The 23,788-nt window shown below is 43.3% G+C and overlaps 1 protein-coding gene across 3 annotated transcripts; it reads left to right on the top strand.

Moving 5' to 3' along the window:
* Nucleotides 1–3,228: 3,228 nt before the first annotated feature.
* LOC126562337 (GTP-binding protein RAD) lies at nt 3,229–21,818 on the top strand. 3 transcript variants are annotated; one of them, XM_050218807.1, is made up of 9 exons: nt 3,229–3,272; nt 6,794–6,935; nt 7,246–7,278; nt 8,718–8,840; nt 9,738–9,956; nt 10,065–10,150; nt 21,199–21,379; nt 21,450–21,583; nt 21,675–21,818. In XM_050218807.1, exons 2-9 carry the CDS (start codon nt 6,923–6,925, stop codon nt 21,816–21,818), a joined length of 933 nt encoding a protein of 310 aa, XP_050074764.1. In that variant the 5' UTR covers nt 3,229–3,272; nt 6,794–6,922. The 3 variants fall into 3 exon arrangements, with proteins under 3 accessions (XP_050074764.1, XP_050074762.1, XP_050074763.1); XM_050218805.1 differs by lacking the exon at nt 3,229–3,272 and adding an exon at nt 3,511–3,717; XM_050218806.1 differs by lacking the exons at nt 3,229–3,272; nt 7,246–7,278 and adding an exon at nt 3,513–3,717.
* Nucleotides 21,819–23,788: the final 1,970 nt, after the last annotated feature.

The following is a 23,788-nucleotide window of genomic DNA, read 5'->3' as shown; positions in this document are numbered from 1 at the left end:
GAATGACACATTCTTCGTGGTTCGTGCCAGTTGTTGTTTGAGTGCTTGTGGCGAGCGTTTGCCGGTGTTGTGGGCCCGCGTTTTGTTTCGCCACCGTATGCTGGCTCGGTTCGCTCTTATCGCGAGCTTTCATTTGCAGTAATGGGGATCAGAATAATCAAACAATAAAATAGACAAAAGTACGCTAACGCTCTTTGAATGAACCAAGTCGTGCAAGCAAGCAGACAAGATGGTCTTAATAATGGCAAAAGGAAGTACCACAATCGGAATACAACATGCTAACAAACGAACCGTCATTCGAAATCATCACAGCAATCAACATTGAAGTGATCTTTTAAAGTTTGCTCCAAAATGCTCCTTGGGGGAGAGGAGAGAAGAAGCGTCAATGATATTTGAGCACATTATCCGTGGCACGTTTTGATGAAGCAAAGGAAGGAAAAGTTCTTTATGTTTCGCACTGCGTACTCCGCCAGGACGCACAAACAGTTACGAAACTGCACTTACCCCCGCGTGGAGGGAAGTCAGCCAGTGTACTGGGCAAACTTTGATCGTAACCAATTCCTAAAACAACAGCCAGCCATAGCCGCTGCAAACAAGACGAAAAATACAGTTGAAAGAAATGGCTTTGGCCAAGGCGCACAAGTTTTCAGGTATTCTGGTAAAGTGGCATTCTGCTAACGATTCCACCGGCCTGCAGTGAAGTCCGTACCGAAGTTAAACAAAAACATTACTCGACCATGGTGTGGGTTCCCCGAGAGTCCTCGGGAGTCGGTCCCCCGTGTACAGTTTTTCGTTGGCTGGGTCGGATAGTTGACCTCTCGATAAATTCCGCAAATGTACGTCATCGGAACGTGGCCGGGGAAGGCGTGCGCGAAAAGGAACCTTTCTTCGGACATTGTTACAAATTTGCAAAGTAATGCTTTTTTGCTGTTTGTACATTGGTTTGCCGGGTCTCAATTTTGTTCCCAACCAAAGTGAGGCTTTGTTTCGGCACTTACGTAACAATCTTGGGGAGAAGGTAGGCGTGTGGCAAGATGAAGCGAAGGGAGACAGTGCTTTTTCGTAAGATTTTGTACGAAAAAGGGTTGCATTTCGACGCAGCGACGTAAGTTGGTAAAGAATTGTGCTATTTGAAAGGGTTTCTCTGACGTATCTGTCGTTTAAGGCCACGTGCTTCCGGCCACTCGTTTTGAATGTTTGAGCGGTACTTGCCGTGTACAAACTGCTTGTCATCCAGTTGATTATAACCGGTGAAATAAGCTTACCGCACACGGGAGAGCTTTTGGTGAGAGTGAAGAAAGAAGCAATATGAAGGAACTCGGTCGTTGTAGCAAAAACAGATTCTCTGTAATTTGAAATATTATTCCCACAAGTTTTTGTTAAATTAAATTAAAACCCAACGAGACTCCACTCGATACTGCAAATACGCTTTGTTTTTGCTGGTCGGAAATGTTCGGAACCTACCGTCATTAATCATCATTTATCAAGCACACGTCTAAACGAAGTTAAATGATTCTAAATCTTCCAAGTAGATAAATGTCTGTTTCCTTTACCCCGTACATCCATACAGACAATCCCTTGGGAGCGCATCTCTTGGGCCACAGAGCAAACCACAAATGAGGTGTCTAATCGCTTGTCGAAGTAAAATTTGGGTTAGAAAATTGGTTAAGTCACCACGTCTTCTGACGTCCTGAGGGCGCGTCCGTCTCACAGGAATCTCAAAAGAGCATGTTTTCATTTCGGCTAACTTGAGGTAAATTAAATCGCTTCAGCCACCGAAGCCACCGGTTACGGGTGAGCAGGACAGTGAGAGCCACAGTACTACAACGATTCCCTTGAAGAGCAACAATTAATTGAATTCATTCTCGACTTCAAAGTGCCTTCCATCGATATGAACCACCTTGCGTGCGAGTGTGTGTGTGCTTCAACCAAAGGACCAGTGTCGGTTTGGTCTGGTTCGTGTGTGCAAAAACATTGCCAGCCCGCATGTTCCGAAACCCACATCCCATAAGCCATTTGGCCGACCGAAGGCACCTCAGCGGGATGCAGCGGGCGGTGTGGGGGTTTTCTCGCTGGGACGCTCTAGTTTTCAGCACTGACGTTAAAATATTGAATTCCTTGAGCGAGCGTTTCCCCTATCCGGTCACAGTCTGCTCCGCTCGTTCCGCGGTCGGGAAGGTACGCAAGGTTGAAAAGGTAAAGATATGCGAAACAAGAAATTCTTCCGGGGCTTCTCGTTGGGGGAAGTGCTGTCGGTGGTAAACAAGTCGTGGAAAGGCGTGAGCAAAACTTACACAAAGCACCTACTTGTAAGCCTACATACCTACATACACGTAGCACTGTTTGGAAGAGCGAAGCATGATAAGGCAATGGAGCTGAGGGAAAACCGTTGCTCTGCTGCTTTATCAATATAACGACGTGAAAGCACAAAACCATGGACCGGTGGTGGTAAGGACACTGATATGAAATGTAAAAGTTGGCTGGACGGTTTGGTGCAACTTTTAACTAATTGAATTTATGGAAGTTTTGAAGCACGAGCACAAGAAACCGTAACATCAAATGCCATCGCCAAGTAGTGAAAAGGGGTACTTCGAGCAGGCTTCAAATCGTGTGTCCATACAGTCTGCGTGTGTGTGTGTGTATGTGCGCCGGTACTACGCGTATTCGATGTACAGGCGGCAAATCGTTGTACAGAATGTCGGATGTTTATTCATGAGCCTCTTGCTGTCGCTGCGGGGCCAGATTTGGTCCTTCCATTCCGTCACCGAGGCACGAGTAGGCGACCGTGTAAATGGCTTCCGGGAATGTAGCCAGGGATGGGCAGACGCCATGGGAACAGGGAGTTGGTGTGCGATATGATGCAATGGTTGACAAGCAATGGGCTTTCCCGTTTCACGGACACAAACCGCCCCGTTTGAACCGACCATGGCGACACGTGTCTCCGCACACTTCCACTTGTTTTGACGTCTGTTGTTGTTGTTGACGCCCGCATGCTCCATTCTCCAAACGGCGTAGTACTAAAATATCGTCCGTAAGTGTAAATACAGGTAACGGGAATAATGAATGCATCCGCGTCGGCACACTTGAGTTAATGCACAAACAATGCTAAAGGAGTAGTGTAGAATGGGCCTGTGGGTACCGGCTGGAAACTCTGGCCGAAAGACACCCTTCAAAGTGCACGAGTGCTAATCTTTCTGTTTTCTTCCCCTGTCTTCCATTTTTCTTTCCAGCGTTCACCGCACACAATGCACAAAGGCGTACAGTAACACAAGGTGAGCAAACGCGTCAGGAAGGTGTGATACAAAAGTTGGAGTCACGGCGGACGGCCAGACGGCAAGCAATAAATACCGAAAGCAATTTCAATTCATACACCAACGTAGAACATTATTAGCACGATAAGTAACATCTTCAGCACGTTTCGAAACACTTCGATAAGTCGAAAGACACCTCGACTGTCCGGGGAACTGCAAAGGAATCGCGCACCAATCGGAAAAGCTAGCCCGCCGACCGATGACCATGGCAGACGAAATATCTTCGTCGGCGCGACCTGCGTACAAAAAGCGCAGCTCGTCGATTTCGGCCCCGGCTTGCGCCAGTTTGGAAACGATCATCAGTCCACCTTCGGAGGGTGACACGCCAGACAGCGGCACACCGGGCTATCGGCGGAGGAAACCAGCCACACGATCCCAGAGCGCCCGAATCACAGGACCACGATCGGTAAGATTGGCTTTTATTGTGCTGTTCAGCAGCATCCTGGCTTTGTAGGAAGGGAGAAGACGTTTCATGACGTTCATAACTATCTTAAGTTGCGAAGGTAATATCTGTAACTGTTTACTGCACAAAGGGTTGAATATTCCTAAAAATTACAGAGAACTTGTAACCCGTTCACTGGAGCAGCTCAATGCTTATACAGGGTGTTCAATATATTCGAATACACTTTGAAAACGAGCTCAAACAATGTAAACACAAGATATAATTTTTTGAGTATTTTTCTCGTGAAGCCATATTTATTTACTATCTTTTTGGCATATTAGGAGGGAGCACCCCCCCACTTTGTACTTTACCACGAGCTTGAAACGTTTCTCAAACGAATCGCACGTGGCACGCACCTGTTCCATCTAGGAAATAACGTTCTTGAATTGGTCGACTGTGTTCACTTTATACTCGCTTTGTTTGGCCAGCATGTAAGACCATACATAGTAATGAAGGGGTTTGAGATCCTGAGAATTGGGTGGCCATGACATCTTATCTAGAAACCCCGTCAAATTCTTCTGACACCACGTAAGGATCCTTCCCGAAGAGATCCTGAATTGCCGGAGCCACAACCTTCTCCAGAACCTCGGTTTTGTAGTACGCGGCCGGCGCGGTGTAGTAAAAACCAATAGGAGCTTCCCACGCCTGGATACGGCCCCCCTAACCATCACCGAGGCGGCATTCTGGAACTGTAGGATGATTATTTGGGACGGGGAGATGCTGACCAACGTCGGCGCTCACAGTCGATCATTTTGAACATTGTACGGTTGTTCCAAAACCGAAGAGTTTCTCATCGGAAAACACGAACTCCTGACCTGCGTGCCGCGAAAGCATCAATTTGCATTTGTTCAGCCTCTTCTTCTTTGCAGCCTCCGTTACTCCATATACTTTACGTTTCGTGTACGGCTTGTACCCTAGGTCCTTCGTCATAATAGTGTGAGTCTTCCCAATTGACACATTCAGGTCAGCAGCAGTCTTCCGGATCGAGCGGGTCATTTTTCGACGCATCCACTCCCTCGCCACTGTGATGACTGCTGGCGTCCTCGCCGAACGCAACCGCCCGGATCTTGTATAGTCCTTGGTCCAGGACAATTTTACAATTTACTTAAAGATCGCGTTAGCCTATACATGATACTAAAATTGATAAAAATATTAATACACAGAATACACAGAGTGCACAACTAAAAATCGATTATAAGTTGTATTCGAACTTATTGAACACCCTGTAATCATTTTAGTATCTATTTTCGATGTTGAAAACAAACAGCTACAACTTAACAATAATACAAAATCGTTATTCAAAATTAAGGAAACTACTACTCAAGAAAAAGAAAAGCTTTTCCCCGAATGGAAACCAAATTCGGTTTTTGTTCTTCAATTCCAAGTCTATGAAACTATTTCGTTTAATTCGTATTTTAATTTGATTTGTAAGATTTTTTAAATTGGAGTTCCATACAATTATTTGTAGCATTTACCACAATCAAACTTACTGTTCGAAAATCCAGCACGGAATAATTCAACTGACAAACTGTAGGAATTGTTGAAATCTTTAAAGATTGTGATAATTTATACTTTTTAATTGTCAACCACAGCGGCCCCGTGGTATAGGCAACAGGGGCGCCTGTCTTGAAACGGCTGGACCGGGGTTAAAATCCCATCCGGACCATCCCCTCGTAGTGAGGACTGACTAACCAACTACGTGGTATCGGCAGTCTAGAAAGCCATTTCGATGGCCGCCATGACCTTAGAGGTCGTTAAGCCAAGAAGAAGAAGAAGAATTGTCAACTAAATTAGTTAAGCGCTTCAGTTTGTGAGTAAAATCATGTCAAGGAAGCCAAAAATGGCCTGACAAAAGAAGAATCAACGTATTGCTACTTTTCGCCACAAGATTGTTGAATGATAATCCAGCAACCAGCAAAAAATAAATTCTTTAACATTCATTAAATAATTCCTACAAACTATGATAAGCAGTTGAAACACTTTATATGAGTGCGGTAGATAAATTCAAACTGTTCTTTCAAATTATTTCATCTCCAACCAACGCCTGTTTGTTGGAAATTTTCCAATTATTGATTTCATCTTGGGTCCTATTTATCTATGAAGATTGCGACTGCAGAGCTAAAATACCTTATTTTTTTTATGGGAATGCATTTAAAATATATTTGGCGTCGCATTGTCGTGTTGAGAAATACCTTTCGTTATCTGCTGCAAGCAAGGAGGTCGTTGGTGGTTAAGGTTTTCCTTCAACTGTAACAATAGCAGTGTGTGTTTGTTATTTCCATCGTCTTTGAGTGGTTTGTAGCAAATAGCTTCTTGGTGATTCCGTCATGCAAGTATCTTCCAGGACAACTTTCCATTTTTGAGATGGGAAAATGGGCAGACTTCCTCGTGAGACTGACGATTTTTATTTCTCAGATTGTTATACATGTTACCATTTTCTCTACTTGTAACATGCACTGGTTGTTACAACGTCCTGAAACATATGCTCAGACTATATGGAATTCATACTCCCTTCTTCTGCATTATCGTCGAGGCACATACATTGGTACTGTGTAGTTGAATTGTTGACATTTCTTCCGAAGAGGTTTGTGATTGATTCTACAACTCCTAGAGAGCCTCTCAATTGCTACGTTCAAATGCAGAAGAATTGCTTTTGTCTTTTGAATTGATATTTGGGATAAGGAGAAGCTTGCAAATCATTTCCTTCAGCCTTTTAAGCTTTAAATTGGGCATTTAAATGACGATTTTGAACTGTTAAAACTGAGTGAGCTTTTAGGTTTAAAATCTAAAATTGAAGAATGTATTGTAAGAAGATTAAGAAGAGCTTAGTCACTATAGATTTAAATCAATCAAAACAACACAATTTAATAAACTCATATGCGTTTTTTCTTTATTATTTTAATGCTTTTTGTCATAGTTATAAGCGGGCTTTTAATTTTTTTCCTAATAAAATTTCTAAAAGCTTATTTCATTTGAATGCTATTTGTGCATACTGTCCTGACAATCTACCAACAACACGTATTATTCATCTGTTCAACAGGTTCGCCGTAAGCCACAGCCACCACCGCCAACACTTCAAGACTCACGGGGACACTGCACGAGTGAGCCACGATTGAATGACTCCGAAACCCCACCACCACAGAAACGCCGAGGATCACAAAGGCGTCCGATGCACAATTCAGGTACTTGGTTCACGCTTGATTGATACTCCTGCGAGCGGCCATTAGGCTTGAGGCTAGAACATTTATGTTTGCTGCTGTGCTAACACCGATCGCCTGTAACGTTGCTAACACACAGGCCATAAGCAATTACAATGGCTTTACCTTTGGTTATTTTAGTTAGTAACGCTTTAGTTGTTTGTGTTCGGGGCCAGGGAAATGTAACGGGGAATTGCATTCGTTAGTTAAGCTCCAACAAGAAAGAGATTCCCAGAGAAATCATCCTTACGACTGCTGCATGTATGAATCATTCTTGACATTTTCCTCGTTGCAGAGCGGCGTCATCAAAATGTAAGGATTAAGTTAGGTATGGTGAAAGCGCAAGTGCCTTATTATAAATAGCTTTCCTCCCGTGTTTGATACATGTGTCTGTATGTGTTGGTACTATCGCCCGCGTTTCTCTGTCCGTCTGTCACCCAGGTCGTTTTAACACGTTCACCAACTATCTCCGGTGGATTCCGACGGAAAATGTTTTCCTTTTCCGTTGTATCTCTTTCTCTGTATCGCTCGTTCCTTCCAATGTTTCCTCTATCATCACTACAAACAGCACACTTTTTCCTCGTCTTTTATTACCTCTACCCTCAGTTAGCATGAGTGATTTGTACCGAATGAGTCGGTCCTTAGAATGTAAATATTTTTCAGAAGCTCACAACGTAAACCACAACTACTACTACTTGCCGGGTTTTGCAAAATTCCACAAGTTCACTTGTTGTCTGGTTTGTGCTGTGATGCGATCATATAATGTATGTGTGTGTGTGTATTGTCCCTTCGCACCTTCTGATGTTTGATGGTGATGTTTTAGCGTCGCTCATCACCGACTACCCACTCCCACCATCCCGCCATCGTTCGAAGTTACAGAATTCAGAAATTCCAATTTCAGCTCATGTCAGTCGGAGTCCTTTGACTACGCCCACCCGTACAAGTTTTACGTACGGAAGCGTTCTTCACCGGCGGTTATTTCGTGGCCGTTGCGGGAGCAGTACGTCCGGGAATCGGTGTCCTGGATTTGGTTTTGTAATCCGACCGACCGAGAAATGTTTTCTCGTTAGGGGTGATAGTGTTTCGAAACGTGGCAAGCTTTCACCCAAAGTTCTACAACATCGATCCACCAAGGGTGTGGGTGGAGCGGATTGGTGGTGGCCGGTGAGAGTGGTGGTAGGGGCACAAAAAGTACAAAACTCGTCACATGATGGGAAACCTCGTGCCGGGTTTCGTCAATGTGCGTTTTCATTTCCATCGAACGTAATCGTAAATGATATGGCCTGATTATTTCGTCCCCCCCCCGCTTGTGTTTCGGCATCCATCCAGTCCATCCAGTCATTTGTCATTTGCACCAGTTTGTCAGTTGCGATTGGCCTTGGAAATGGGCAACCGTTCCGAGCGAAGGAAGAGCGACTTTAACTTTACTATTTGCATGATTGGAAGTGTCCCAGACTCCAGAGATCAAAGCGCTTGGGATTAGAGTTTTGCATGAATAGTATGTAAGAGTCGGTAATGCTTCTCAGTAGCGTGTAGTGTGTAGTAAGGGTAGATGTCGTTTGCTTGGTAATATTAAGTATTGCATGTTTGATTAGCAATTGTTAAACGTGCCATTTATTGTCTCCCCAAGATATGTGGGTGATTTCTCGCAAGTGGAAATCCACCAAAGTGCTGTTAATGATTGCGCTGAAATTGTTTCCTTTCTTCTAACTGCTCTGTTTGCCCTCATTTCATCCTTCACTGGCGTACGTGGTCTGGACCTAGCAGCAACACCAAGGAAATCGAACGCTTTTCTGGACGTGCCGCAGATCAACCTACAGCACCTGCAGATAGACGATCAGGACGACGATGACAATATCAGACTGAGAACGTTCAGCTCATCGAAGCAGGGTAAGTGTTTACGCAGGGAAGGGCCGTGGGGAGCGAGGATTTTCGCGACCAAACGAAACGCATTGAGCCGGGCGGTTTAATTTGCCATTTCTGGTGAATCTGGCCATTTGACGGGCGTGTGAACCCATGGCAGAAAAGTGTACACGTTTGAGCACACCTTCGTTTGGCGGTGCGTGCTATTTCGCCGAAGGGTTCGTGCGCTCGGACGATTGTCAGAGGACGACCTTTTCATCTGCGAGGCGTAACGATGGACGGCCGATTTTGCTCGTCCATTTGTAATGAGCATTGTGCTGGCGATGTTCCGGGAAGCCGGAAATAATAGCAACCGTTAGAAAAGGTTCAAAGCTCGTTACTCTGTACGGTTCCGAAAATAGGGATCCTGGTTTAAAATTAACAACGCAATAATTAACACAGTTTTGCGTCAGTTAAATAACGGAACGAGCGGGAGAAAGCAAGAAGTTGTAAAAGGGTTTTTTTTATTTGAAAGAAGAAACAGCGATTTTTTTATTGCGTTCAAGTAAGCGGTAACGCAATAAAAGTGATCTACAAAAATTGCGTTACAGTTAGAAATGTAATGAGCTCTAAACCATTTACGGTAGTTCAAACATTAGTTCGTTAGTTATTTGCAAACTGTATTTGGAATTTAAATCAGAACACCATCAATTGCTTATTTTATATTCCTTCAAATAACGCTCTATCGTCTTCGCAAATCGAATAAATTATCTGAAGTAGATTCCATTAGAGAAGTGGATCAACGTTGAACGTAAGCATCCACTACCAGGTCATAACCGGGAACCGATAATACAAACGACGATTTCGATGATCATTTTGTGCAAAGTCGTGCGGACCATCCGGGCATTATTCGGTTGTTATCCTTTCGTTTCCTTCTGTTTGCAGGCGTCGTGAATCGGGGCGATTCGTTTCGCAGACGACGGTCCAGAAGCAACAGCTTGGCCCCGGTTAGCCCGGTGCGGGTGGTGGACGAGGTCCTAACACCTCCGACCGGTCCAATCGATTCCTACTGCGTCTTTATGATAGGGGCACCGGGCGTCGGCAAGGGAGCGCTCCTGTCACAATTCCGATCGTCAGAATGTATTAATGCATACGATACGCGAGGTAAGGCACACACGAACTAAGATGGTCAAAAGATGATGTGATTTTATTGCGTCTGAGTCCAATCATATGCGTTTCTAATGGTTTCTCGTTACGCGTTTATCTGTCCAGAGTCTCCGGGTGAGCAGAATATATCCATCATTCTAAATGGCGAAGAATCGGAGCTGAAATTCGTCACCGACAGCATAGGAAACAAGGTAAGAAGTGTGACCTCGACGAAGCGGTGTGGGAAGATGTGTTATAGCTTATGTGAGTGATTTTCTTGTTCAGTGAATCATTGATGTTGATTTGGCACTGGTGTAATCAATGGACATCATCTGCAGCCAATCGAACTTTTTTCGTGCCCACAGGAAGCGGATAGTAATGTTATTTCTTTTGTGAGTTAGATTTGTATGGCGCTGATCAGGATTCTTAATCCATAAACTCACTCAGTTGAAGCGGTGTTAACGATGAAGCTTTTGCGAAATTGTACGATTGTCCTTGACATGTCAATCGTACAATTAGATTGTAAGTGAATCACTTATACAGATATAAACAGATTTCCTCGGAGATCTCGGGTTAAATAATATATAAACTGAAATTATATTTTTCAAACTCTAAATGACTAAACTACCTATTACTAGCAATCAATTGTCGTCTACTCGCTCATGTTGGCCTGCTCTTTTAAAGAGCGCGTCGTCGGGACATGGCCCGGTCAACAATAGATTTCAAGAAAACTCGATCCCTGGCTGCAGTCCGGAGGATTCGACGCTCAAACACGCCAAGAGCTTTTGCATCCTACGCTCGGATGGTCCAAGACTCGTGGCCAAATAGGACCACCGCGCGAATCAGTGTGCGATATATCTCACATTTCGTGCGGTCTCGAAGTCTTCTGGATCTTAGCAGACGGTGAAGGCCGTAGTAGGCACGATTCCCCTGCACAATGAGTCTCCGGATTTCGCTGCTGATATCGTAATCCGAAGTTACGACAGTCCCAAGATAGCAGAACTCCTCTACTAACACAACGACAACGGCGACAACCTCTCTCGAGGTTGTCGCCGTCGACTAACACGCTGCTTCCCACTCGGGCTCTATCATGATCAGAGCCTCCGGCATGCAGGTATTTCGTCTTCGTCACATTGATCATCAATCCAATTCTTGCTGCTTCACGTTTCAGTCGGGCGTACGCATCACAAAGCTTCGCTGTTGTCTTGCCAACGATGTCAATGTCATCCGCGAAGCCAAGAAATTGAAGAGACCAGTAGAGAATCGTGCCACGGATATCGTTGGGCCGGATATCGAAAGTGGTGCCACTGCATTATGTTCCATAGCTCATTTCGATCTATGGTATCGTAGGCCGCCTTGAAATCGATAAACAGGTGGTGCGTAGGGATCTGGCGCTCTCGGCACTTCTGGAGGATCTGTCGAAGAGTGAAGATTTGGTCGGTGGTGGATTTGCCTCCGAATAACCCTGCTTGGTAGCTTCCGACGAAATCTGTAGCAAGGGGGACAAGTCTGCAGAACATGATCTGGGACAAGATCTTATAGGCGGCATTAAGGACTGAAATGGCACGATAGTTCGAGCATTCCAGTAGACTGGGTGAATGACGCTCAGTTTCCACATCTTCGGTAATTCTTCCTGTTCCCAGATTCTCGTGATCAGCTTGTGCATTTCAACGGTAAGCCTCCCCGGACCCATCTTGAAAAGCTCGGCCGCCAGTCCATCACTACCAGCAGCCTTGCTGCTTTTAAGCTGCTTGATGGCGCTGTCAACCTCATCCAGAGATGGCGGAGGCACTTCGCCTTCTGCACTATTGCTGTCATTGATGTTGTTGCTGCTGTTGGCTTGTTCTGCTACTTGCACCAACCTCGCCTGTCTCTGCTCCGTTCAGGTGTCCTTCGAAGTAGCACGTCCACCTTTCGATCACCTTCCGCTCGTCTGTCAGGAGATTATGCATTATGCAGCGAATCAAGCGCTAGTATATCTCATTGGTTGATCAAGTCATGATAACAGCACTGAACGATCCGTAGTAGATTCAAAATGGAAGTGTATTGGTGTATTTGATTCGTCCGCCAGAATATCCAGAATAGTGAGGAGGCATACAACGACTGTGGGTCGCAAACATGTAATGGAGAAATTCTTATTGAGACAATAATTCTTTGGTGTTTGTACGTGGTCACAATGTTCAGAGGTGCTGACCATATCCATGGAACAGTTGGGTCCCGACTACTAATAAACCGCCACCAATCAATGGTGTTCGGGGACTAATGTTGCGTATTCGATTGATTCCAAGCAGTACCCTGTAATGCCTGTAATGTTTCCCGATTTTTTTGTTCACGCATAATTATAGTTTGAAATATCTATAACGACAATTTATGATGGGGCATGAGGTGGAAATTATCATCATCATCATCATCAGAAACTGAAAAACTTAACAAATCCTCAAAGCTGCCGGTTTTCATAACAAAATTTTTCTCCTTTTTTAATTAAATCTGAAGCAATTTATTAGGTTTTTATTGTTACTGGTGGTAACCGAGTGAATTTTTTTAATTGGTAAGAACGGCGTAGCCGTATTGCTCAGCGCTTGTTAATTGTTTTCAGGCGTTCAGTAATGTTGAGTTATGATTGAAATTTATGTGACACGTTTCTTTCCAAATTCGTTATGTTTCTATAGTGTCTGTGATATGATATTCAGGATATTGTTGAAATAGAAATTATTCATAAACCAATTGAATCATCGTAATAATAATCCGGATAAAAATTAATGAAAGTGTAACATGATATCAAAACCAAATACGCATAGGCTTTTGTGTAGAAAACTTGATTTTCCAATTGCAAGCTTGTGGAATACAGTAAGTAAGGATTAGAGAAGCGAGGGATAAATATTAATTTGTATGCTTCAACCTGGAAGCCTGGATTCAAACAACGCGCACAAAGTGTATGGCGTTGTGTTTTATGGCAGATTAAAACAAATCCGGTAAACATAAGCTAAACTGTAACATTCTATGACTACATGCCTCCCATCAAGCGGGTGAGAAGTAACAGCCAGGAAGCGAAATTAAATTTCCTAGCCCACGGTAACCACTTCGGGGGCCGTTTAATTGGTCAAATACGCCACCGAATGAAAAATTAATCAGCATTCAAATGAAATCATGGCCTCAACCATCCACCGAGCAACCGCTCACGCAGGTGGAACGTGAAAGCGTGAATCACGCCTCGGGTTCTCAAACAAAACAAAGTAAAGTAAAAAAAAATAATGGTAGAAAACTGACCGCACAACAGTAGAAGGAACGCATCCCACGCCTCGCCAATGCTAATTGCAAATTCATGGCACTTTTATTGCGGAATCATCACATCCACAACCGTTTACCGGTACCGGTATGTACTGTCGATTGTATCCTTTTTGAGCGACTGGTGGGTCACGCAGGATCGGCCGCATACCAAGAGGAGCACACGGAACGAACAGAATGTGCATGATAATTACTTTATCAACCTTTAAAAGCTGCCATTCGGTCGTTTATTTTGCCGCACAACAAATGTTTCCTCCTTTATTTGATATTCCGTGCGCACTCCCATACGGTTACGGTTTGGATTCTGGCGAGTAGTAGCCGGCCCAGGTTTGAGATTTGCGTGCGGCAGGCACCTCGGAAGGACTTCAACTTCAGCTGTCAACTCGAAAGGCGACAGTCCGTTTTATTATTTGCACCCGCAACCCAGGCAGACGCACCGGGCAGCAGCAGCAGCAGCAGCGGGAGGATTTAAGTGAAAGCTGTCGCTTAGGATTCCAGTGCCGGTTTGAACCGGTCGCTTCTCCATTCCGAACCGCTGATGCTAATCTGGCCAAGTCATTCCGTCAGTCTCGGCTGACCGAGCACCAGAAACTGACAGAGTTGTTCGCATCGCACTGATAAGGGCAGCTGTAACTACCCATGGACCGAGCCCGAAGCCATACTGGCAAACTACATTCCCAGGCACAAGGGTGCTTCTTCCGCTTTTGGTCGTCCGGTTTGCGTCACGTTTATGTCCTAGCTTCGCAAAAAAAAATAAATAAAAATATGAATATCTACTCTTCTTTTCTTCGGGGGTTTTGGGCTACCCTCGGAGAGTACATGCCAGAGTTAACCCTTGAATGTGTGACGTATGGATAGAAATTCAGGTTGTTGATATTGGAAAATGCTTGTATTTCAGCTTCGTTGCTTTACCATTTTTCCATTTTGTTATAAAAATAACTCAAACAAGACTATAAAAACGTGTTTCACTACTCTCATACAACCAATTCCTTCCACTAACGAGTAAACGAAAAAAAAAAGAAAGATAAATATTTAAATTCGACCGGGGCTGGGCCAAAACTCTTCACGCCGAACGTACGCAGCGGCACCGGTGTCACACACGTCAAGCAACGAAAGACGATATCCTGCCATAGGACGAAAGGCTTACCGTGCGAGATTCAGTTTGCGAGGGTATCGCATTATGTCCTAATCGGCGCACAGCAAATGGAATCGTTTATGAATTTTAAACAGAACCATACGAACCAAAGGAACGAAGGCGAAGGATTCGGGGTGTGAAACTGGTGCTCCGAGGGTCAAACATAGTGCGCCCAACAAACAACCATCCGTCCTTCGCACACCCCTGCCCCAACGTGTGGGCGATTTTATTTCATCCGTAGAATAAACGTGTTTAATCAGTGGAAGATCCGTACCCTCACACCTATCCACATACATACTCTCAGCGGGTTCGGGTTCCGTTTTGTTTGGGACAAGTATATTTTCAAATTAGAAATTCAGTAACAAAATGAAAATGAGCTGAACCATCGTTTGCTAGAGTTGATAACGAATTTTCTTGGGGCTCGGTCTGTTCGACGAAGGCTGGAGTTTTTCGTGTTACGGTGGATAGAGATAGAAACAAGTGCGTGATGTTTATTTGTCTTTACACATGCACACACACGCGCATACACGCATTTCCTTAATCAAAGATATGATTTCCATCGCAGGTGGACCGGAGGTACGTGCCACGATGACAAGATTGCGACGATGCATACTTATTTTGTGCCGTTTGCGCTATTTTTTTTTCAACCCAAGTCCATGAATATTTCAAAAAGGGAGAAATTTCATTTGTAAGGAGATGAAGAATGAAGGAAAGCGTTTGTAAAGTAAGCAGTTTTGTTGGTTTTATCCCACAACGCATAAATAGTTTTGTTCATGTTTAGGTTGTTAGTTTGAAGTAAGTTATTTATCGTGTTGCAATGAATCTCTTCTTCGAACTCCTTTATAAATAACAAATATTATTTATTTCCTTTGAAGTAGTGCTACATTCTGACAGAAAAAGTAGAGTTAATTCTCTCTTCTTGGGATCAAAAACCTCAAGTCTTGGCCTGTCACAGGGTGTCCACTCAGATTATGATTTCGAATTCAAGGTTTTTTCCCAGCTTTTTCCGGTTTTTTCTAGTTTATGCAAGTTCACTAAATTTCGATTGCTGATAGTAGGTAAACTTATCTGTTATTTGTCTCTATGATTTCTAGGGTAGTTCAAAACTGCATGTAAGTTTTTTTTTTTACTCATAAAGGACGGCCAGGCCGTATTGCTTACAATAAACTTAAAAGTAAAATACTCCTTTCATCTTTGTTGGGAGACATTTCCTTCTCCGAGCCGTGAAAGGGCACCATATCCCGGGTGTGTTCGGTTGTTCCGTTGCGTATATTCCGTCATCCAAAGCCAAAGTCGTGATCATAGCGAGGGTCTTATCGTGTGAGGACACCTTATCCCGGGGTATGTCGGGCGTTTCCATGCTCGTAGTCCTGATGGTAGCGGGGGTCTTGGTCGTTTTCCATTTCGAAGGTTCCTGATTGTGTCCAATCTTGAAGTCTTCCTCTCCCTTTCGCTGGTATGTCCGTCCATAGCGTCGGCCGTTGCAACTTCTTCCATATGGTACCCAACCCTTCACGCATCGTACTCATTCATACATTCATTCTTTCATTCATCCTTTCATCCATCATCATTCATACAAGCTAGGTACAACATATATACAGACAGACAAAAAGTGGGAGTAGTGGTGGGAAGGAGATCATACTAATAATCCGTTAGCACGGCAAAAAAAGAAAGATTGTTCTCAGGTAGACCTCGTCGCAGTCTCCCAGCAGGTCCCGAATCGGAATGTTTGGCAACTTTACAATGCCCTGGACTGCGTCTAACAAGGCGGGTCGAGCAGCCTCGTATTCCACACAAGACCATAGAAGATGATCTATGTCGTGGTATCCGAGGCCGCAGCCACATATTTTGGAGTCGACCTGTCCTATACGCTGGAGATGCCCGCCCAAAGCAAAATGATTAGACCTAAGCCTAGACATCATTCGAATGAACGCACGATCACCTGAGATGCCGTGGAACCAAGGCTTCAAGGACACTTGGAGAGCGATCGAATATAGAATTCTCCCGAGCTCATCGGTTTCCCACAAACTCTACCACCGAGCCATGCAGAGAGACTGTGGGGCACACATATACTCGTGAGATAGGATAAGCCTGTCGAAAAAGGACCCTTCCGAAGATACCGCCAAGTGCAGGCAGCCAAACAAGAGATATCCGGAATGATTTCTCAAACAATGTGCTTACGACCTTTAATATTTCTATTACGAAGTAGTCCGGGCTCTTAATAGCCTTCACAGATTTTAATGCTTCGACAGCGCTTAAACTGTCGGAGAATATAAAATATTCGTCTGGAGGACAAGCACTAATAATCAACAAGGCGTAAAAGATTGCGGCGAGCTCCGCTACATATGGCTGACGAGCATGGCTGGCGTAGTTGTAAATATGCCGCGGATACAATGTTATATACGCCAAAACCGATGCCCTGCTCTGATGAGGATCCGTCAGTATAAAAATGGTTGCTGTTACAATGGCCATACTTTTCCACAAAAATGCTGGGAATTGCTGTCCTGCGAAGACTATCGGGGATAGACTTAGTTTGCTCCCTCAACGAGGTGTCTTCTGTAAACTGCAGGACCCTGGTAAGCTGACACGATTTAAACTAGCTTGAGTGCTAGGGTGTACCTGTAAGGAGGTAAAATCATGAAAGGCTTTCATGATTTTACATTTAGAACCTATCTCATGCAGTGTTCGAATGATCTCGATTATCAATTAGTTTGATACTGTAGAGCGTACGAGAAGGTGAAGCGAGAGTAGCTCAAAACGGAGCGGAATGGGTATCACAACTGAATGTAAGTTATGTGCTAAAGAATACTTTAAGGAAACAACTTCAAAATTTTCAAAAACAAAAACTCTTGAAAAACTGAAGGAAAACAAACAAGGACAACATATACGGGTTGGGAATATAGAGAATCGTAAACTGAACTTTTATTGCAACAACCATGCCATTAATAACAAATTAATTTTCAATAAGGCTCAAAATTAGAAATGAATAATGTTTTTCTTTCGCTCACAGAATTTGCTCAATCATAATATTGTTCAAAAAAAGAAGGGAGATGTACCTGTTGTACATCTTCTAATATTTCTATCAAAAAATACTTTCATATACACGTCGATACAAATGTATCAAAAAATGTGTATTACAGTGTTCAATACCGCCTACAAAATATTCTCCCTAATCCTTCAGGATAAGCTTGTCCAATTCGTTGAACAGATAGTTGGAAACTATCGAAGAGAATTCCGAAACGGAAAATCTACTACTGACCAGATTTTCACCATGCGGCAAATCTTGGAGAAGATGGCTGAACAGCAGTTGAACACGTGCCATCTCTTCATAGATTTCAAGGTCACATATGATAGCTTAGCCAGGGTAAAACTCTACGAGGCTATGAGCTCTTTTGGAATCCCGGCCAAACTGATCAGGCTTATTAGAATGACCATAACCAACGTCACATGCCAGGTTTCACCTGGTGAACGGAAAACTCTCAGGGTCCTTTGCTACCACCGAAGGCCTGCGTCAGAGAGGGCTCGCCTGTCTCCTATTCAACTTGGCGCTAGATAGGGCCATCCGTGACTCGGAGGTTGAGACTTCGGGAACCATCTTCTATAAGACAACCCAGATCCTGGTATACGCTGATGATATAGACATCATTGGTCTGCGGCTCTCCCAGGTAGCAGAGGCCTACCAAAGGATCGAGCAGGCGGCAGAAAACCTCGGGTTGTAGATTAACGAGGCAAAGACCAAATTGATAGTGGCACCATCAGCGGCCCCACTAAGAAATCCGGAACTACCGATCATTCTACAACCTAAGGAAACATCTCACCTCAAAAAACCTGTTGCGACGCTCGAAGCTGAGACTGTATCTTACCTTTATAGTCCCAGTACTCATATACGCCTCTCATGAACCCTGTCCAAAACAAACGAAGCCCTCTTAGCCGCGTTCGGGAGGAAGATGCTCAGAAGGATCGTTGACCCCGTATGTTTGGAAGGACAATGGAGGAGCCGCTACAACGACGAGCTGTACGAACTTTATTAGAACCTCACCGTCGTGCAGCGAATTAGGTTCGCCAGCCTCCTCATCATGCTTTCTCGCTTTGCCTCTACGCCGGCACCACTGGAAGAAACGAGAACGCAACACGAATACATTGAACTTTCAAACAGTGGACAGCAAAGTTGCCCCTGAACAAATGAAATGTAGTGACAGTTTTGCATGAAAATATAATTACGCTACGATAATAAAATTTAGAAATCCCAAAAAATTGTTATATGAAAAATATTCCCGGTTTTCTCGGTTTTCCCGGTTGAGTGGCCACCTTGCTGTCATCAATGGCTTCCGTCGAGTGAGTTTTAGCCGAAGCCAGGCAGTCACAGCTGCGTACGGGGAGTCTCAGTCGTACCGTTTAAAGTACAGTGCCGTTACTGAATTACTACCGGATCGTTGCTAGAGAAAATATTCAACCATTAATCTGCCATAACGCTTAACAATGATTAAGTCGTCTGGAACTAAGTCGCTTGGAAGTTAAACAACGAAGTTAACAACGGACAATTGGATAAAACTTAAACAGGATGTACATAAGGATAGGAAAGTGGACATGAGACAACATAAGAGACATTAAGAGACATGAAGAGAAGAAAAATTACGAAACTGTTAGTAATCAATCGAGATCAATGGACAGAGCATCACGAGGATAGAGAGGTCAGGAAAGAACATCGAGAAAAAATAAAAGAGAAAAGCCGATCCTGGGTATTTTTGATCCCCGAGACAAGGCATCAATGTAACGCGCTTGAGACGAGTGGTGTCTCAAATTCGAAGAATCATCGATTTTTACCTAATGGTTCATATAGTATATATAGGGTTAGGAGGTCCTAACTGAAGTAAAAACGCTATTATATGTCCAGTAAAGCTCTGGCCAAATTTGAGAGGTTTGCTTAACAATAGGGAACCATAGAAAAGGGTACACCGACAACCTAGCAGTAGCTATCAAGTTTTATTTCATAAGGGACGGCCTGGCCGTATTGCTGACCAAGTAAATATCATCAGTAGAAATATGAATCGAGCAACAAAAACGGGGCATTCGCATTGCTCGTGACTGGAGAAAGTGGTTGACAAGGATGTAAAACCTCGGTTGTGCGGTACCACTGATGTGAGGCATTAAAAGCATGCTCCGTACTTCAATACTCCATGTTTTGCTACACTAAAATACTATTGATTTTACGTTCACAACATTTATTTATTTTTCAAATAGATCGAGTTTTAGCGAGTGTTTGGTTGACGGAGAGAGTTTTATATCGATTGCTGGAGAAGTTTGCTTAAGAGACCTAAAGACTCTCTACTGACCTTTATCGAGCAGGAGGAATAATAATTAAATATTCTTTATGAATAACTCACTCTGGGCAAGAAACTTGATCATCATTTATCATTAATCATTTGCGGAATTAATCGTCAATTTGATGTAAATCAGATAACAGACAAAATGCTGATAAGCAAGGGAGTACGAGATAACAAAAGTTATAGAGTCAAACGGTACAAAACTGGCGAAATTTTATAATGATTTGTTAGCCAATATGTCTTCTTCATATATGGCACGTTTGAATTTATCTTAACCAGTAGCATTTTAGTTATTTTAATGTCGGTTACATATTTACTAAACTAAGCGCAATTGAGACGGACTTCTTCTTTTTGGCTTAACAACCTCCTAGGACACGCCGATCAACGAATGGTTTACTGGACTTGATAATAACCACGTAGTTACGAGAGTACGTTCTCACTACTGTTGATCTACTGGAATTAAACAATTGGCGTACCTAAGTCTATCTGCATGACCAGAGTTTCTTTGAAACATCCTTGACCCTTTCGATATTGGAAATAATAAAAATGCTGTTCTTTGCAAAGCAATCCGGTGGTAGATGGAACAGCAAGTCTCTAGTAAGCCATTAGATGGCGGGCGTGTTCTGTAGAAGATCGTTAAGCCGATAAGAAAAAATGGTTTTCGAAAGCCCTATATGAACTCAAGTTTTCCACGGATATCCTTTGTTAAATTAACTGTCAAAAGAAAATAATTGGTGTACAGCAAAAGTCACTGTTATCAACATTGTAACCCATTACGAGGGCAAATGGCAGCCAGTTGTGTAAAACTTATCTCCCCAATCTTCAACAAAATGGCAAACAGCAGGAAGGCAAGACTACATTAGCACATTAAATTTCACTTCCCATAATTACTTTATCTAAAACGTGAAGGGGCCAACAAAAAGCGAAATGTCCCGGCCATCAGAAGTCGATGTCATTAAATCATTACTAATTGGTGAGAAAATGCAAAAGGAACGGATTCAACCGAACCGTGGTCAATTAGTCAAACCTGTCGAACAGAGAAAGAAAAAAAAACAACAACGGGCGCGTGGTGGTGCACGGGTGCGGAATTGTTTGTGGAAGCAATTTGAATCACTAAAGCGCGCTCCCAGACAGACGACTGTTGGGGGATTAAACAGTCAAAGCATGCCCGCCATAATACTTCGCTCCCTGTGCAGATAAATGTCATGCGACGCGTCGTCCTTCGGGACCCGCGGGACGAGGACGAGCTCGCCGCTATTTGCCAAGCGATAAAATATATTCCACAACGTCACGAAGGATGTCGTTCTAATTGGAAGCGAGCCAGCGAGGGATGGGTAGAGGGATGGGCACGGGCACGGTCCAGGCCCGAACGGAATACTAATGCGAAACGAGTTGACATAATCAAGCTAATCCTGATCGGGGGAAGAGATTTTTGCGCCAAGTTGTACCGTGTGTCTCGTGTGCCTTGATTAAGTCGATTTATTCTTTTCGTTTTGTTGTGTCCCTTTCGTTGCAGGATGAAATGCTTAAGGCGGACGCATTTCTGGTGGTGTACTCCGTGGTAGACAAGGCGACATTTAGCCGGGCCGACCAGCTGCTCAACATGCTGCACGATATGGACGTGAGCCGGTCTCGGCCGACCATACTGGTGGCGAACAAGATCGATCTGGCCCGATCACGAGCCGTTTCTTCCCAGGGTAAGAACAAATTTCTTGTGCCTCAATTTATCATGTCTGATTTAATGTTTTTGGTTTTGATTTATTTCAGATGGCAAATGCTTGGCCTGTACGCACAAAATCAAATTCATCGAGGTATCGGTAGCAATCAACCATAATGTGGACGAATTGCTGGCGGGCATCCTATCACAGATACGTTTGAAACGGGAGCAATCCGCCGTACAGGTAAGCTAGATGCCAAGTTTGGCTACACAATTCGGTCGTTCTGATGTCTCACCGGTGTACTTTACATGGGCGGGCGGTCTTTCTTTTGTAGGGCATTCGAGAACCATCGTCCGCACACTGGTACAAAAATCGCAGCGTAGTCCGAGCGTCAATGAAGGCACGTCAGATGATCACGTGGATATTCGGCAAGGAGGATTCAAAGTTTAAAAACTGCGAGAATCTTCAGGTGCTATAAGCGTTTACGAGTACGCTCGTCAAGGGACAGCTTCTTGCAAAAAAAAAAAAAAACTCCAATTTCTTACCCATAATCTGGGTCGTTCAAATTCGTTTCCCCAACCCCGTTGCAAAAGAAAACGATAATAGAAGACGAGAAAGGCGAGAAGGAGAGTTGAGAAAGCCTAACGTATCATTACTGAAGCTAACATATGGCGGGAGAAATATAGCGTAAGAACAAGCGACAAATTCAAACAACTAAACCAACAACATCAAACTGTAACATTAATATCGTTATACAACTTTTGCTAAAAGTGCCTTTGTCAGCGTATCTGAAACTGCGTAGATATGTTTAATGTAACGTGGATAGAAGCGACGATACACACGATACGGTTTCTTGTAGAGAGGTCGTTCAGTCACAATCGGTCACAATCACCAGAAAAAATAAGGATCGATAGTAATAATAAAAAAAAAACCCCTCGTTTGAATGGGATTTTGAAGCCCCCGGAATGTGACAGCGTATGGTGCAGGCGGAAGGCTAAGGCTAAGCGAACCAACAGAAGGAAAGAAACAAAAAGGTAAATCAAATTAATTCTGTAAGAGAAAACTTCTTACGCCATGTGCCATGCTGCAATTCTTAGTAACATTTCTAGTTCACGTAAGGGAACCACTTCGTTTTCCAACATGTTTTTTCCATGTAAACCGCGTAGCTCGACAGTCTCTTAAAAATGTAACCGTTAAAACATATACACATATATACACATAATATACATATACATGCATCTTTTCTATGGTGATGCCGCATTCATCCGAGCGGAAGTTAAGCTGTTGTAGTGAATGGTTTGTAAGTGAAAAAAAGGGAGTAAGTTAAATAAAAAAAACTTTACTGCAACAAAACAAGGGCATGAAGAACAAAACAAAAAAAGATGGAATAAACATAAACTTTAATGTAATCAAATAATGGCAAAGTTGATATAAATAGACTACAATAAGCAACACAAAACTCTGTATTGCAACAAATAGTTTTTTTTCTCAATCGCAATAGAGTGATCGAGTAGAGAAGAGCAAAACAAAAAACAAACTTGAAACAAAACAATTCAAACAATAAAATATATGAAAAGGGCAGCAATAGTAGCAAACTTTAACGTAGCTAAGCGTCTTGAGCAAACATATATTCTAACCCATCGTGTGAGCGATCGCGCCCGTTTTGCAGCTGTTTGAGGTTGCGATTATCAAAAGGCGAAACACCACACACACGTGCACACAATACACATTTACATCCATGTAGTAATAAGAAAATTGAATAATGTTTCAAATTAACGGCTGTAGCCCCCGGGCCGGCGGTGGGGTGTGATAAGTAGCAAGGTGGAAAGCGGGAAATGTTAATCTATTATCGTTATTTGTATCGTTGGATCAGTGTTTTGTCGGAACAGTTAAAATCGCGTCACACCGTCAACACACCCATAAAAGCTAAAGAGAGAAGAAAAAAACAAGGAAACAAACAAAAACATGTAGCGAAAACATACCTAGGAAAATGGATATCAAACGGATTTTCGATGGTTGGAAATAAAACGTGAAATAAATATGTTATTAAAAAACAAAAAGCTTGGTTAAAAAAGGCTAGTTTTGCATATCGGACATGCAAAAGCAAAAACTTATTAAAGTAAACAACAACAAAAAGCATGGTTAATGAATAAAAGTATGTTTAACAAAGGGTGTAACACGGTGATCTACCACCGTCGTCTGTATGTTGACGTTGTGATCACACTGTTTTCTTCTCCTGCGAGAAAGGTGCAAGTAACAGATTTATGTTACGTCGTACTCTTAGAAGAAAAAAAAAACGATAAATTTATGATACTGTTCATACTGTTCTGTTTTTTTTTGCCCTTAGCACCCCTTTGTAAATAAGAAATTGCAATTCAGTGAACGTTTGAAAAGTCCGATTTTATCGTTTTCTATTATCTGCCAAGGTTTCCTACTACCTTCTTGCAT

This window comes from Anopheles maculipalpis, chromosome 3RL, assembly GCF_943734695.1.
Source record: "Anopheles maculipalpis chromosome 3RL, idAnoMacuDA_375_x, whole genome shotgun sequence".
Taxonomy (NCBI): Eukaryota; Metazoa; Arthropoda; class Insecta; order Diptera; family Culicidae; genus Anopheles; species Anopheles maculipalpis.
The sequence above is the reverse complement of the archived record's forward strand: the minus strand, read 5'-3'. Positions and strand labels throughout refer to the sequence as shown.

What these genes read in the sequence shown, in the direction of transcription:
- LOC126562337 (XM_050218805.1), top strand. Translation starts at nt 3,511, where the DNA reads ATGACCATGGCAGACGAAATATCTTCGTCGGCGCGACCTGCGTACAAA. An exon ending in GCGTCCGATGCACAATTCAG is followed by an intron (nt 6,936 to 7,245) that starts GTACTTGGTTCA and finishes TCCTCGTTGCAG; the next exon opens with AGCGGCGTCATCAAAATGTA. An exon ending in GTTCAGCTCATCGAAGCAGG is followed by an intron (nt 8,841 to 9,737) that starts GTAAGTGTTTAC and finishes TTCTGTTTGCAG; the next exon opens with GCGTCGTGAATCGGGGCGAT.